This window comes from Caretta caretta, chromosome 4, assembly GCF_965140235.1.
Source record: "Caretta caretta isolate rCarCar2 chromosome 4, rCarCar1.hap1, whole genome shotgun sequence".
NCBI classification, from domain to species: Eukaryota; Metazoa; Chordata; order Testudines; family Cheloniidae; genus Caretta; species Caretta caretta.
In genome coordinates, this window is record NC_134209.1 from 136,602,315 (window position 1) to 136,618,696 (window position 16,382).

General features: G+C 39.9%; 1 protein-coding gene across 5 annotated transcripts in view; it reads right to left on the reverse strand.

The window, feature by feature from the left end:
- Positions 1 to 903: 903 nt before the first annotated feature.
- TACC3 (transforming acidic coiled-coil containing protein 3) overlaps positions 904 to 16,382 on the reverse strand; it is a 31,217-nt gene continuing 15,738 nt past the window's right edge. For 4 of the 5 annotated variants that reach the window (XM_075128109.1, XM_048849116.2, XM_048849120.2 and 1 more), the window contains 12 exons: positions 15,983 to 16,073; positions 15,219 to 15,414; positions 13,740 to 13,792; positions 13,261 to 13,388; positions 13,064 to 13,178; positions 9,708 to 9,863; positions 6,927 to 7,003; positions 6,804 to 6,847; positions 3,630 to 3,790; positions 2,334 to 2,440; positions 1,973 to 2,093; positions 904 to 1,081 (listed from right to left, as the gene is read on the reverse strand). In XM_075128109.1, coding sequence (XP_074984210.1) covers positions 1,016 to 1,081; positions 1,973 to 2,093; positions 2,334 to 2,440; positions 3,630 to 3,790; positions 6,804 to 6,847; positions 6,927 to 7,003; positions 9,708 to 9,863; positions 13,064 to 13,178; positions 13,261 to 13,388; positions 13,740 to 13,792; positions 15,219 to 15,414; positions 15,983 to 16,073 — 1,315 coding nt within the window. In that variant the 3' untranslated portion in view covers positions 904 to 1,015. The remainder of the gene's footprint in view (positions 1,082 to 1,972; positions 2,094 to 2,333; positions 2,441 to 3,629; positions 3,791 to 6,803; positions 6,848 to 6,926; positions 7,004 to 9,707; positions 9,864 to 13,063; positions 13,179 to 13,260; positions 13,389 to 13,739; positions 13,793 to 15,218; positions 15,415 to 15,982; positions 16,074 to 16,382) is intronic. The other variant, XM_048849117.2, reaches the window with a different exon arrangement.

The following is a 16,382-nucleotide window of genomic DNA, read 5'->3' on the forward strand; positions in this document are numbered from 1 at the left end:
AATCCAGTACTTAGTGAAAGCCTATTTATATCAGAGGGAATTGACACTGGTTAGCCAGTGATGTAATGCAATGCTCAACTGTCTACCATTGTCCCATCAACAGGAAACCTTCAAAAAAACAACTGCAAACAATAAAACAGACAAGGGATGACCCTATGAATAAAGGCAAGAAACTGTTATATGCTAACATGAGATGGAGAAAAGGTACTTTGGATCCAATCAATCAGGAGGCATCTTGTTGATCTGGGCTGTTTTTCCATGAAAAACTGGATCCTGATTCCTGTTTAACTAGCCAGCTCTGCAGGATAAACATGGTTGTGGGGGAGGCCTACTTGGATAGGAAAGGTAACTATTAGTAAGTTTAGGCCCTAGTTTGGATTTTATGACTGTTTTGTATTGTAATCATTTTTCTGTCACTGATTTTTAGAGAAATCCTTAATTTTTCTTAAATAAACCTTTTGTTTTATTACAAGTGTTGATATAAGACAGGACTGGAGATTTAAGGTAAAACTGGGGTGTGCTGCTCCTGGGTAAAGTATCTGGGATTTCTGTGAATAATCAGTATCAGGGGCTGGATATCACAGGGGAATGCTTCAAGGGTATTTGGAGTGCATATCTTGTTAACGGCAAGGCAAACAGAGGGCTGGTGTAGCCAGTGGGATATTAAGATCTTTAGTCCAGAGCTCCTGAGGAGATTGCCACAGCTAATGGATTAAGAGCCATGAGTGTCCCAATTTATTTTATTTACAAAATTTGAGTGAAACTTACACTTGCTCATTTATTCAATTGACTTTTCATAGGCATGTGGTGAACCTGCTCATTTTAGTGTATTTCTAAATTAGGCAGACACTCCATATTTATAGCCAATATACAACCAACATTACATGAAGGAACAAGTGCAAGTGAAATCTATTACTTTTTATTACTTTCCACATACATAATTAAAAAGTCACTGAACACACAAAGAAAAAGGACAGAATGAATCTGAGTGAACATATGTACAACAGTCCAAATATTAGATTTTTTCCATCTTTAAAATCAAGTCATCACAGATTTTTGTTAGTTCATCATTTTCTTTTGCCTGTTAAGAAGACAAAGAATTAGTGAGTCAAGAACAAACTGCAACTCACATTCATATCACAAAATTGCAGTCACAGGAGTCATAGCACCTTTGGTGTTGTGTGGAACAGGAGTTCCATTACAAATGCTCAAATTCTGTAAATGCAGTAAAGACTTGGAACAAGGCATCCTAAGGAGGCATATCTTGATTAGATTTTAAAGGGACAGCTACATTACATTGTTTCCTTAACTTTCCAGGCAGTGTCTAAAATTTAGACTGTAGTCTCTACTGTTAAGGACTATTGTTAGACTGTTGTACACCCTTTTGTAAGTTCTCTTTACAACTAAATAGAAGATGCAACCATCAACATACCTATTACTGGTGCCTGTTTTTCCACTTCCTAAGTGGCTGAAGCAATTCATTATGAAATTATGTTTATAGCATGAGTGATGCTGGTTCTTTAGATCATAATGCATCTAGAACGGATGCAGTGCCATCATATTTAAGCCTCATTCCCAGGACAAGGTGTACTGTTCACTTTCAACCTGAACCTATATTTTAGTTACACCCTTTCAACAGTTCAGCTAGTATCCAGTCTTGGAAGTCTATATATTGTTAGTTACTTCTGAGGCTCATCTATGCAAATGAACCCATTATTCACAATAGATCCCTCTACAAGGGTAGATGGAGTCCATCTCTCAGTATCAAAGGGTTCTGCCATACCAATATTTGAGACATACAATCAAGACTCCTATTTCACAGTATCAGGGGGTAGCCATGTTTGTCTTTAAGGTACCACCAGACTTCTTGCTATTTCACAGTGGTATCCTGAGAACACCAGTTCTGATGCTAGTTTAGAACGTAACTTATTACAAGTGTAAAACCAGTCAAGTAGCAGATACTTAAACTGACCTTTTGTTCAAGGCTTCTTTCTAGAGACTGTACCCTCATTTGTTCTTTACGCAAAGTAGCTTGCAGTGCTACAGACTCCGTCTTGGCTTTGCCCCGTACCTGGGCAATCTCTTCATTTGCTCTGGAATCAAAGTGAGCTAATGTTTAAATCTGACTTAATTCAAAACAGCTAGCAAGTTACGGTCTGAAGTCAAGTTAGGTTCTTCCACTTTAGAAGTGGTTACAATATTTCTAAGAGAGGTTTTGAGATTGAGATACTAAAGTGAAATCCTGGCCCCATTGAAATCAAGGGGAGTTTTGCTTGTGAATTCACCCTACGTATAAGGTAAACATGAGAGACTAAGAATGAGAAAGTACTCACTGATGCAGTTTTTCTTCAGCATGTGCCTTCAGTGCTTGATATCTCTGCTCTTCCTTCTTAATCCTTGCAAGATAATCTTCAGCACATTTCTTCAGAGCCTCTTCATTCTATCCCAATATAATTGGAGAGTTCAGTTAGTGTCAAGGTGGTTGTTTGAATTTAACCTCATTACCCCATAGGCAGGCAAGACTCTACTACTGCAGGGTTGTTGTTGTTGTTTTTTTTTTTTAAACAAAAGACTTGTTCAAGAAAACAAATAGTTAAGGGTATAGCTGAATGTCAGATCTTTCCTCAACACCCAGCCACTTGTTCTCGCCCACCTCTGTTTAGGCTCACTTATCTTCAAAATGCCGACAAAGGAGAAATTCATCCTAGTTTGCATCCTCAACTTTGTCTCTTTTTCTCTCTTCTCTTACCAAAAGCCACCATGTTCTTGAAATTTTCTCATTCTGTGCCACTTCTATTCATTCAATCAATGTACCACCTACTCTGGCTCAAAGTAAGGCTAAATCAACCCTCTTCCAGGAAAGGCAGAAGATGATGGGGAAAATTCAGGATTTGGACCCTGCTGCAGTTGAATCAAATATTAAATATTTAATACCAAGCATGAAACCATGCAGTGCAACAAAAGCCACTACAGTGAGATGGGAGGAGAAAAGATAAGTCAGTTTTCCCTGAGTGAGACTTTAGGGCAAAGGCCTGGTCCGCCTTGGTTTGTACAGTTCTGGCACAAGGGAGTTGTGATATAAAAGTTAGGGTCTCCAAGGGCTAATGTAATAGGCAGACTTCTCCTGAACCCGAACCAGATCCTTCTAGTAGAAATGATCTTGGCCCTTGTGATCACCTAGTCTGACCTCCTGCGGCCTCGGAACCTATGAATAATCCAGAGACAGGCTCTCTTTGGACACATATCTAATCTTCTCCTCAGAGTCACTCGTTCAATTGTTCGTGATAGAAAAGGATAGGACACTGAGCTAGTCACATTTTGATGCAACTCTCAAGACAGCCAGGAAGATGTGGAGTACTTTCAGTTAAAAAAGAACAAAAACAATTTTTTTTTAAACCATACTTACTGCATTTTAAAACATGACTTGAACCTTGTCTACCCTAACTACTAACATCTTTGAGACCTTAACCAGCCACATTTCTAGGGGGAGTCGAATTTTGACTGTGACCACCTAACACCTAGTGTAAAGTGAGGTGTTCTAGAATTTCAGCTATTTCCCCAGTCTTAACAGGGCCTTAGTCTTGTTTGGGATTTGGAAGCACAGTACCAGTGTCACTCCATCATCTTACTTTGCGATAACCTTCTAAAGCCTCTTTCTGTTTTTCAAATCGTTTGAAGAGTTCAGAGAAAGACTTCTCCATGGAGTTCAGATCTGACAGAACTTGCTGTTTCTCCTCCAGCATCTTCTGGTTTTCCTTTTTTGAAAACTCTTTCTGTTTTTGGGCATCCTCTAAAGATGAAAAAAAATATATATATACAAGAGGGCTGGGTGTTTTTTGTTTTTCTTAAAGCAAAGCACCCCCTCATCCCAGTTACTAAAGACACAGGACCAGACATTACTGTAGCATAATGAAACCTTTACTTCTTATCTCTACTTACGAAACCTTTAATTCTTATCAGCACACGCAGCCATATTACCTTTCCTGCAGAATTCTCTTTAAAGGACCAAAGGACAAGCATCGTAGAACTGTCATTCTTGTAAATATGAGTCTTCCTTAATTAAGGATTTAATCTAAATTATGCACAGCTTTAGCATGCTTACTTGTAAAAGGATGACTAAATGTATACCCCAAATTAAATAGTAATAGGGGAAAAAAGCCATCAAGATTAAAACAGAGTAAAAGAAGCTGTTAAGAGGCAAAGAGGCAGCCCTTTAAAAATTGGAAGTCAAATCCTATTGAGGAAAATAAAAAGGAAAAAAAAACTCTGGTAAATCAAGTATAAGTAGGCAAGCCAAAAAGAGCAACCAGCAAAAGACTAAACAGCAAAAATAAATAAATAAAAGTAGATCAGAAGCAGGAAGCCTGCCAAATAATCAGTAAGACCACTGGACGATTGAGGTACTAAAGGAACATTCAGAGAAGATAAGGCTATTGCAGAGAAGCTAAATGAATTCTTTGCTGCAGTCTTCACTGCAGAGAATGGGAGGGTGATTTCCACACCTGAGCCATTCTTTAAGGGACAAATCTGAGGAACTGTCTCAGACTGAAGTCAATAGCAGTCGTTTGGGAACAATTGATAAATTAAACAGTAATGTGTGATCAGGACCAGTTTTGAAGGAACTCATATAAAATTGCAGAACTACTAACTGAGATATGTAATCTGTCACTTCTGTACCAGATAGCTAAGGTGACACCAATTTTTTAAAAAAGAAGACTCCAGAGGTGATCCTGGCAATTATAGGCTGGTAAGCCTAACTTCAGTACCAAACAAATTGGTTGAAAATACAGTAAACAACAGAAATATCAGACTTGGATGAACACGATTTGTTGGGGAAGAGGAGAGATGTCTTTTGTAAAGGGAAATCATGCCTCATCTATTTGGATTCTTGCGGGGGGTGGGGAAGGAATCAACAAGCACGTCGACAAGGGTGATCCAGTTGATATAGTGTACTTGGACTTTCAGAAAGCCTTTGACAGTGTCCCTCACTAAAGGCTCTTAAGCAAAGTAAGCAGTCATGGGATAAGAGGGCAGGTCCTCTCATGGATCAGTAATTGGTTAAAAGACAGGAAACAAAAGGGTAGGAATAAATGGTCAATTTTCATAATGGACAGAAATAAATAGTGTCCCCCAAGGATCTGTTCTGGGACCAGTGCTGTTCAACATATTCATAAATCTGGCAAAAGGGGTCAACAGTGAGGTGGCAAAATTTGCAGATGATTCAAAATTACTCATGACAGTTAAGTCCAAAGCTAACTGAAGAGTTACAAAGGGATCTCTTAAAACTGGGCAACTGGGAAACAAAATGGCATATGAAATTCAGTGTTGATAAATGCAAAGTATTGCACATTGGAAAATATAATCCAATCTATACATACAAAATGGTGAGGTCTAAATTAGCCATTACAACTCAAGAAAAATCTTGGGGTCATTATGGATTGTTCTCTGAAAACTTCCGCTCAATGTGCAGTGGCAGTCAAAAAAAAAAAAAGCTAACAACGTTAGGAATGATTAGGAAATGGATTGATAAGACGACAAAATATCATAATGCTACTATATAAATCCATGGTATACCCACACCATAAACACTGTGTGCAATTCTGGTCATTCCATCTCAAAAAAGATATTAGAAATGGAAAAGGGCAACAAAAATTATTAGGGGTATGGAACAGCTTCCATCTGAGGAGAGAGTAAAAAGACTGGGACTATTCATCTTAGAAAAGAGATGACTAAGGAGTGGAGGGGGTATGACAGAGGTCTATAAAATCTTGAATGGTATGGGGAAAGTGAATAAGGAAGTGTTATTTACCACTTCACGTAACACAAGAATGAGGGGTCACCCAATGAAATAGACAGCAGGTTTAAGACAAATATGAACAAATACTTCTTCACACAATGCACAGTCAGCCTGTGGAACTCATTGCCAGGGGATGTCGCAAAGGCCAAAACTATAACTGGATTAAAAAAAGAATTAGATAATTTCATGGAGTATAGGTACATCAATAGACAGTCAGGGATTCTTTGGTTTTCCCTAGGCCTGACTGACAGTTACTGGGAGTGGATCACTTGATTGCCCTGTTCTATTTGCTCCTTCTGAAGCATCTGTCATTGGCCACTGTCGGAAGACAGGAAACTAGGTTAGATGGACCATTGGTCTGACCTAGTATGGCCGTTCTCATATTCTTATGGATTCAAGATGCAAGCTTTTGGCTGACATGTTAATCGTTGCCTTTGCAGTTTAGAACAGTAGAAACAAGAAGTGTCCACCAGAGGGTTCCACTGACATTTGGTCAGAAGTGATATGGCTGTGTGTGATCTACAGAAGTGGAACAGATTATTGTTCTCATTTAGTAGCAAACTGTTGAATTGCTTAGTAAGCAACTGGAACTTGTAACATCAATGGACCACCTAGAATTGAACAGCTACGAGCCATATTGTGGCCATTACTGTGCATGCCTCAGTTAGGTACAAATCAGGCACCTACCTTGCTACGTGCATGTGTCTGTACAAGTCAAGCAAACATGCAAGTACCCCAGTTGTGTAATTAAGATGCATACAACTGTGCACATTCTACTTTAGAAATCTGTCCATAAACACATTAATTTGTCTAGCTCTGATCTCTGTTCCAAGGATTCAGTATGATACAAGTGTAACATGTAATGCAGTATTGACAGCATGACTAAAGTACTAGCCAGAAGAGTACTAGATATTCTTGTGTCAAAGCCAGCTATATATTTAGTGCGCCCTTCAGGTCTAAGCAAAAGCCCATCTCAAGCAGTGTTCCATTTACTCAGTATACTTACCCATCATTTGGGTTATTGTACCTTCAAACTCTGCAACAATTTTTCTAAAAAACAATATTGAATATACATTAGAGAAAGCAATCAAAAGCAATAAATCAAGCTGTATAATTAGCAGGCACTAACCCCATTTCCAGGTATTCCATATAAAGCCTGTCATACTTCTTTTTCCATTCTAAAACTTCCATTTGCTTTTCTTGAACCTTAAAACAAAAAGTTCTAAATTTACTTAACAGGGATTGAGATAAACGGACATTCAGAACAACCCGAAGGGTATCTTAAAGAGGTGTTGACAGAAGATAAAATTTTCCCTATGGACACTATTTCATAAGTGTCAGTTATGGCAGAAAGCTCTAGTACTAGTCAGAGACAGACCAGTAGACTGGGTGATGTAGAGTTATCACTAGTCTCATAGTGCATTGTAATATTCAACACTTCTCAATCAAAAAGATTCACACAAAAAATTGTTTTAAAGCAGATTACAAGTGACCTTCCCATGCTATCCCTGTACACACAGCACTGGTGTTTGTTGCATCACACAGCAAGACTAAGTTTACTGTTTCTTCATACATTGATCACAGACTTGTTTTTTCCAAGTAGACTTCCCCTAATTTGTGATATAGGCATCTTACTCCCTCACTGTTAGCGGTATTATACTATTGACTCTCACAGCATGCAGCCAACTCTTTTAATCTATTCAAGTCAATGTTAATTTGCAGGTTGAATCAATCTGTGTTCACACAAATTTGGAGGGAACAAGGATAACCTTACATTTTCAGACAAGTTATATTAAGATGGAGTTACAGTTGAGAAAAAACACATTAGCTATGTAGGAACTATCCTAGTAGCAAGCATTATAACCCCAGGAAATTCAGGCTTAGTTTAAAATGGTTGGCTCTCTTTTAAGTTATAAGAAACACAGTTAAGGCCCCCAGACAAACATGACTCTGTCCTGTAGTGAAGCCATGCAATAACCATGAAGTTATATTTGTGTTTGTTGCTCCAGATTAGAAGAAACTGATTTGAAAAGATAAGATTCTTCCCCTCATGTTGTCACCACAGGGCATTTTAAAAATAATTAAAAAAAAATTTATTTTTTTTTAAAAAGTCTTCCTCCTTCAGAGAAACTCATCAAGAATGGTCTTTTCAGGGCATCCATCATTTCTTGTTCTTGTCACAGTACAGTACTATAGTTGGGAGGTGCCCCCACCTTACCCCACACAGGCACAGCCCACTGGCACTGGAGACAATGAGGCAGGAAAGGAGGCTGAAGGTGCTGTAGGCTAGAAGCACATTGAACAGCAGCAGCGGCAGTTTCCCCTACTCTGCAAGCACCAGGGGCGGGGGGGCTCAACCCTCGGCCTGCCCACTCCACCCCTTGCACGAAGCCCCCACCCTTAACCCACCTCTTCTTCCCCCCCCACCTCCCTCTTTACTTTGCACGCTGTGTCCTCGCTCCTCCCCCCTCCCTCTCCTGCCTCCTGCCCACAGCAATCAGCTGGCTTGCAGCATTCAAGAGGCAGCGGAGGGAGGGGGAGCTGCACATTGTGTCCTCGCTCCTCCCTCCCCCCCGCCGCCTCCTGAATGCCACAAGACAACTGATTGCCACAGGCAGGGGCTGGGGGAAGGAGTGGGAGAGCGCTGATCCACGGGGTCTGCCAGCTGTGGACAAAGCAGGCAGCCAAACAAACAATGTTATAGCAAAGCATTGCACAACTTTAAATGGAGCATGTTCTGTAATCGAGCAGGGAAGTAAGATCGAAACAACATGAAGCGAGATGACGTTACGTGGGGAGTTACTGTACTTCAAAACCTGAAAAGGGAGGTGGGGGTAGTGGGATAACAAGTGTTGAAATAGATGCCCAGTATTTACTGAGTAACTCAAAGAGGGGAATGCTTGCATGTGTTGGATTATATTAAAGAAGTTCTGTATTAAAATCACAAATGAGTTTGATTCCCCATAGTTTAAATTCCAGGGTATTACTAATTAAGAGGTCTCTTGATTTTTGGTACTGTTTCTCTCCCTCTGTGTGTGAAACTTGCAAGCTTCTAATTGTGTTAGTACATTCTAAGACAGAGTCTGTTCTCAAAGCAATTCTTTGTAACAACAACTACTCAGAGAGACTCAAAGCAATACTCTAACAGAAACAGCACCTAGAGACTTCCCGCCCTTTTGTTGTATTCATCTCACTTTGTTAACAATTGTGATTAAAATAGAGATAGAGGATGTATGTGGATGGATGCTTGGTGGGGATAATAACGGAATGATCAGGGAGATGCCAGCCTAAGAATCCAGTGTCCATCGGCAGAAGAAGGCATCAAATGGAAATAACCAGAGGACCCCCAGAGGGCAGACTGGAATCCACCCAACAGCCTCAAAAATGGGAGAACCAAAGAACAAGATAACATCTGGCAGCACGGAGCCGTCAGGATTGTGACATCTGCTGATTGATTCAGCAACAGCATGATGAAGCAATTCCCGTAGACTGGCATAGGAAGAAATTCCTATAAAAATGGACTCTAGAAAGTGAGAACTTTGGGGTCTGATTCTGCAAACCAACTTCCAGCAGCATCAGATGAGCATCTGACAAGGCCCTGCTCCCTCCTCATATCCAGGCCACCTGGCCAGTGGCTTGGCATGAGCAACTCTAAGGCTGGTAACTAGGATAACCTTGCAGAACCTGTGAGAGTGTGTATGAATAAATATGAAATTGAATGGATTGTTATAGCTATAACTAACTGCTTACTATGATTCTTTCTGTATTCACAATAAATGTGGCATTTTGCCTTTTCCCCTTTAAGATGATCCTGCTGGTTTTTATTTTATTGGTATAACACAAGTTATAATGACACGCCTTTTCAAAGTAAGTGCTACATTCCTCAAGGCTTTTTAAGCTTTCTTCTTACCTCTAGTTTAACTGTTTCAACAGCTGCATCCATATCTTTTTGGCTATATTTCAGCACTTCTATAATAGCGTCAACTGCAGTGTTGGTTGGCACACCAAAAGGAGAGAGCGGTGAAGCGTTACTGGTTGAGATATCTGGAATTAGAGGAACTGTATCCTTTGCGGAGAAGAAAAACAAAAAGTTTGAGTGGCTACCACATCAGCTACACTAGAATCTATTCAGATTATTGCAAGTTATTTTAACCCCAAAGCTATCCCTATAAACTGCTTAGTCATTTTTCTAGCTTGATAAAGAGATGTGGTAATACTATAGCTATATTGAGATGCAGCGCACTGCACTATTTGCCTATTCATGAACAGCAGACAAAGAAACAGCTCCCCCCACAGCAAGTTAAGCATTACTGCTAGGCAAACAGACCTTCATCCACAAAGAGTTATACAAGGACAGCCAAGTTTAAAACTTTACATTTAATTGTAGAATTTGGCACAGAGTGCTGCTTATTCAAGAAGCAGAGGAACTACAGTGAAAACCCATTTCTCACCTTACATGGGTTCAGCTGTATGAAAAAAGAATGCTTTGACTGAAATGGGAATTTGAGCTGCCTCTAGGGACTGAAAGGCAACATGCAATAACACCAGTCTAGGAGCCCACTATCCAAGAGCAAGCCTGTTTTAGTGTTTAACATCAGAAACACTGTAGATCATTAATAGCGCCAATTTTCAGAGATATGATCAATGCTATTAGGCATCAGAGAACCATTTAATCAAGTTTAATCTAAAGGATCATGTACAAAAATGCTTCTCGTCACACAAAGTTTTGTAAGAATTTAGCTTAAGGTTATGGTAAGCAAGCGAGATTTCCCCCGTTTCCCCCAAAGGACCAGTGCTTAGTGCTGGAATTTCCTCTTTATCCTGAATTTCTGTACTCAGACACACAATATCTTAGCCTAATTTTAAGCCAAAAATTAAATATGTTGAGATTGTAACATTTAACTGCTCTCTAGGAAGACATAGTGTGGAAGATACTAGGAAGAGAAATTCAGGGTGTGGAAGACACTTTTGGAGATTTGTTTTTAATTGCCAGAGTAAAACAAAAGCGCCAACAAAAATGTTATTATATAGCACAATTATAGGACAGTGACTCTGATGTCAAAACAAGCTTGATAGAAGCCTCCTCACCAATGATAACAGTTCACTTAAACATTAAAAAAAAGTTAGTTTTAATACCCAGTATTGGGGCTAGAAACTATTGTAAATATGAAGATCTTGTGAATAGGCCAACTGCCTCTTGAGCACCCCTTCATGGCCTGAGATTACTCTGCAGGTACCTGGCTCTACTAACAGAGCCATCACACTCAATCAAGCTACCTAAACAAATTCTATGGTTCAGCACAACCCTCCTTGGGGATTGTTTTATCAGAGTAATCAAAAATAATAATAAAACAAAGTCCTCAAACCTCCATCAAGGCTGCAATCTGCATTTCCTGCTGAGGGTGTCTCCTAGGTGTTCCCTACCTGAAGCCCTTTTCCCTACGGCTCAGGATTTCATGCTGGAACTTGCTCACTCCTAGCAGTCTCTGACTTCCATTTTACTGTTGCCTCTCTCCCTGAGCACTCCCCTTTCTGAAGCTTCCTGCTACTTTTTATAAAGGAATCGGCTCCTCATATACAGCTGGTTCCACTAACTAATCCCCATATCCCATCTTTGAGGTGTGGCCAGCAGGGCTAGTTGTACAGAACTGGCCAGCTAACTAACTTTAACATTCAGTTTTAAATTTCCAATTTGGAATATCATGGGGTTCTGATCAAAAACCCAAATAATCTGGTTCTGTGGATCCTGCCAAGACTATGCCAATGTGACCTGTGGTGCCTGTGGCAGCCCTCACTGGAAATGCCAAGGGCAGGGCAGGCTGCAAAAGGGAGAGCAGATACTCCCAAGACTGGTGGGAAACACTGAAGTTTATCTCCTCAACCAGTCACAAACCAGGCTTCTGATTCCCCACTGGTTATCAAGAAGCAAAAAGGAAATCACACAACCCTCTTATTTCATTCCAGTTCTCTGGCTCACAGTCAGCACCTTCTCCCAGTACAGTGAGAAGTTTAGTTTTAAAACTACTCACATATACAAAAAATGTTCTTCTGACCCCAAAGGGCCAGCCACGTTACCAGATCAGTACAGTTTGGATCTTACCCAAAATACCAAGCTGCTGGCCAGTCCTTTATGGGGGAGGGATAGCTCAGTGGTTTGAGCATTGGCCTGCTAAACCCAGGGTTGTGAGCTCAATCCTTGAGGGGGCCATTTAAGGATCTGGGGCAAAAATTGGGGATTGGTCCTGCTTTGAGCAGGGGGTTGGACTAGATGACCTCCTGAGGTCCCTTCCAACCCTGATATTCTATGATTAGTGTCTAAACCTAAAGGTTTATTATAAGGGGGGGAAGAACCAGAAGAGAGATGTTAAATGGAATGAGTCACATACATACAAAGACTTCAAAGTCCATATATCAGGCTCCTAGCAGTATTGGTGATTTTGCTGGCTTGAAAGTCCCTCTGGAATACATCCACAGCGTGGATGGGTCATTCAGTCCTTTATTCAGAGTTTCAGTTTGTAGCAAAGTTCCTCCAGAGGTAAGAAGCAGGATTGAAGCCAAAATGGAGAACATGCAGCTGCCTTTTTACAGTCTTTTGCCATGTGGCTTGTGCTTCCTTTGTTTCAAACAAACTGCCCAGCACATGGCTTGGAAGCCTTTTCTGTCCTTAGGCATGCCCTTCATGCCTTGTTGATTCATAAGGTGTATCCCCATACCTTCTCTCAATGGGTCAGTTGTACAGCTGATGGTCCTTAATTGGCCATCAAGCAGACTAGGCAGTACAGATACCAAACTGTCTGGGGGTGTCACCCAGAAGCATAGCACAAGTTTGAAATACAGACATACATATCTAGAACTCATAATAAACACATAAATCAGATCATCAGATCTGGCAAATTATAACATTTTTGCAGATACCTTACATGGCATATCTGGCATAACTCATTACAATATGGATATTCATAATATCCTCAAGTGTACCCCAGATTCAATACATCATCACAGCTCCTTTGTCATTTTAAAACTCAGAGACAACCTATATGTATTAAGCCATTTAAAGTCTCTTGGCAACACTTGTAATGCCATTCACCCAGTGAATGCATACGTCCTGTTTGAGGGTACCGGCAATTGTAACACCAACACTAACCCACAGCAGTGCAGGAACACTAAGCAGGCAAGAAGTTGATAAAGGTTGTTTATTCTTCCCACTCGAAGAACTCATGCAAAAATCCACTAACATGCAAAATGACATGTTTATGATTTACTTACTGGAGCTGGGAAAGTTCCCAGAAGATCCAGTCCTTTAGGCTTTTCTTCATTTTGAAGAGATTTCACTGCAGGCTTTGGGGTTTCCAAAGGCAGTCTACTGAAGTCAGAAAGAGGACTAAAAAAACCAAAAACAGTTAAAATGAGAGTGTTCAAAACCAAATTTATGTGCTATAATTTAGATTAAAATCTATACTTACCCACTTTGAAATGGTGCATTGACTACACATGAGTTTATTGTTCCAGGAGCCAGCTTTTTGGGGCTGTCTCTCAGCAGAGGGTCAAACTTCAAATACAATGACTGCTTCCTCAAAGCAGACTCTTTAAACTGGGGAGAGATAGGGGAGATATTACTCACATTGAAGGATATGTTACTTTGTAGTATAGCCAACTCAGAAACTTCAAGTGGTGTGTTCTCTCCAGAAGATAGGCTTAGTCAAACCTCAGCCTTGGCTAGACTACCAACAAGGACAGCAGCTAATTATAGGGGGATCATGAGAAAGACTGAGCTCAACCCATTGTCTCTATCTACTCATGAGATGGTACATAAAACTGCTACACCCAACTGGGCCACATTTGAACCTACAACCTAGAGGAGAAAGGATTAGATCTTATTGTTCTCTCCCCACCCCTAACTCTTGAGCCAACAAGTTTAACTGCTTAAATATCAGATACTTACTGAGGATGTACCGAATTGTTCCAGGTAGTCTATTTCTATGCCCATTCCTAGAACTGGAAAGGGCAAATATATTAATAAAAATGATTTAATACAGTCATACAGTTGTTAATAAAGCAGGATGGAAAGTGACATTGATATGAAACTGATGGAAAGCAAAGAGAAACTACTGTCCCCAGTTAGATTAAGTTATTAGCAGGAGAAAAGAACCCTGAACTTTAGCCTAGAAGGGAAAGAGTTCGCATTTAAAAAAAATAAAACAAAAAAACCCCACAACCCCACTGCTCTTCTTAAAACTCAGGTTTATTTATTTGGGGACGGAAGGAGTTAACACGATTCAAGTGTCTTGATGTAGTTGAAAAGCTAGTGCACATCTTTAAGTTTAACATGGAGGTATCCTCAAGAATGGACACACTGCTCTTCTATGAGCTCTGTCCTTTTAGTATATCATTGACAGTTCAATCTATGCAGATTTACACACAGCTGCTATTACCATACTCATCGTTTTCCAAAATGATCCACCAACCCAAGTATTAAGAGGTTTGTGATAGATTGTAAAAGGGGAACAAGCAAACTTAATGTGCAATGATAGACCTAGCCCTCTAGTTTTGAGCATAAACAATCTTTTGAATTATGCAACATACTATAGAAGTTTATTTTTTAATAAAATTGCAATTCTGCACTTGATTTCTCTGTTTAAGGTATGAAAATGCAGAAAAGCCATTTGTACCATAACAAGGACAGGGTGGGTCCTATGGGTTTGTATGAAGTAAATGTAGTATCAAGATTGTTCAATAGATTTGTGTTTTGTATAGTGGGCACTTTGGTAATGTGTGGTTTTATGACCTAGAAAGAATAATTCAACAAAGAAGTGCTTTTCTAGTGTTACAACCAGCCAAGTGTAACCCATTAGAAACTGTATCATTGTCACCAAAACAGGCGAGGTGGTATTGTTTGGATTGTAACTGGATTTGGCACCTGGTTATTTAGTGACGATTGCTTGACGGGACAATGTCAACAGGAAATCTAGTCAGTTTTTGAAGGGGGAAGGAAAAGGAAAGAGTATTTTTGGATACTCCACCAGCTCCGACAACCCCGCCAGTTTTGGTGGCTTTAAAGTTACTCCTCTCCCCCCTCCTTCAACTTTAAAAATAGCTATTGGGTAGTACTTGCAAGAAGCAAACAGTCAAAGAAAACTATTAGAGGGAAACTGACCGTAAACAATGCTTTCAAGTGTTAAGTGTAAAAAGTCCTCTTTAAACTTCTGTCAGTTTCAATAATCTTAGGAAAAGTTACTGGTCTGAATTTAAGGATTGTCCCTTTAAAGGTAGGCAGGATGAAACATTAAAAACTAGAATTGGTAATGAGATGTATGTTCCTGTAACTTAAACTGAAGTAGCGGAAAAACAGCCTACAGAGCTGTTTTAACAGCATGTGTGTCCAGTTCTGTTGCAGCGCCTTGCTAAGAGCAACTACTCTTACCTTCTGTTGAGGGTCTGAAGTACTCTTCAGACTCAGTGACTACTGTTGGATCATTTATATCAACTGCCATTTCAGTTTTCTTGCAATTGGCTTCATGTTCTTGGTCAGCCAAAGGGGATGTTCCACTGCCAAATAAAGGCAAGTTATCTTGACTGTGGGCATCAACTGGTGAGGTATTTGAGCTTGTTTTTTTCTCCTGGAAGGCATACACACACTTAGTTTGTAATATGGAACATTGGGAGTATGACTGGCATAGTGCATTTATGGCACTTAAAAACGTTAGTGATGATTAAATCAGTTTGTTACACAACAGTTAAAAGGGTTGCTGAAACAGAATCCATGGGGAAGACTGCAACAGCAGCAGGAATTTGTTAACCCAACACATTGTGTTAATCCTCATCAAGCAGAACTGCATTTTATCAGATTCCCCACCCTTGATTTAAGTTTTTAGCCTGAGCACTTTATGCTGTCAACTAAAATCAAGATATTTCAGATATTCCGTGATAATGATTTGATCCCTTCAGTTATATCAGGCTGAGTTTATGGATTTGGTATTTGGTACAGACAGGGCCCAACCCCTCTTTCATTGGTTTTTAAAATAAACTTTGTTTTCACTAAAGAAGTCTGAGGATCTGTAAGAGTTACAGTTTTAGACTGAAGGGCATGCAAGAAGGGGAGAACAGCAACTTTATTAGAAATAGAAAACTGCTTTAACATAATGGTTTTACCTAGAACTGGATATCTTAAATATAGATACACATTACCATAGTTAGTTCTCTTGAAGATTCCTCTTCAATTTCTGCTTGAACTACAAATTTGTCTTCATCTTCACTCAGTTTTTCTTCAGGGAAGCTACTAAACAAACGGTTAAAGTCATTGTAATCTAGTCAGCTGTAAGGTCTAAACATGTTCCTAGACCTGGCTAAGAGTCATTTAGGCAGAGGAAGCTTGTTTGACAGCTTGCCTCCCCCCTCAGCCCACCACTAATATAGTGGTCTCTAAATGGCAACAAGCTCTCCATTAACAAAAAATCAGCAGGTAAGACAATGAATTTACATACTTCTCCCATGAAAGCTAGAATGCTATCATGGATGCATAGAAAGTCATGACTGTCACAGAATGGCCAAACAGCCTTTTCCATTAACAAAAAGCAGGGAGATTAGA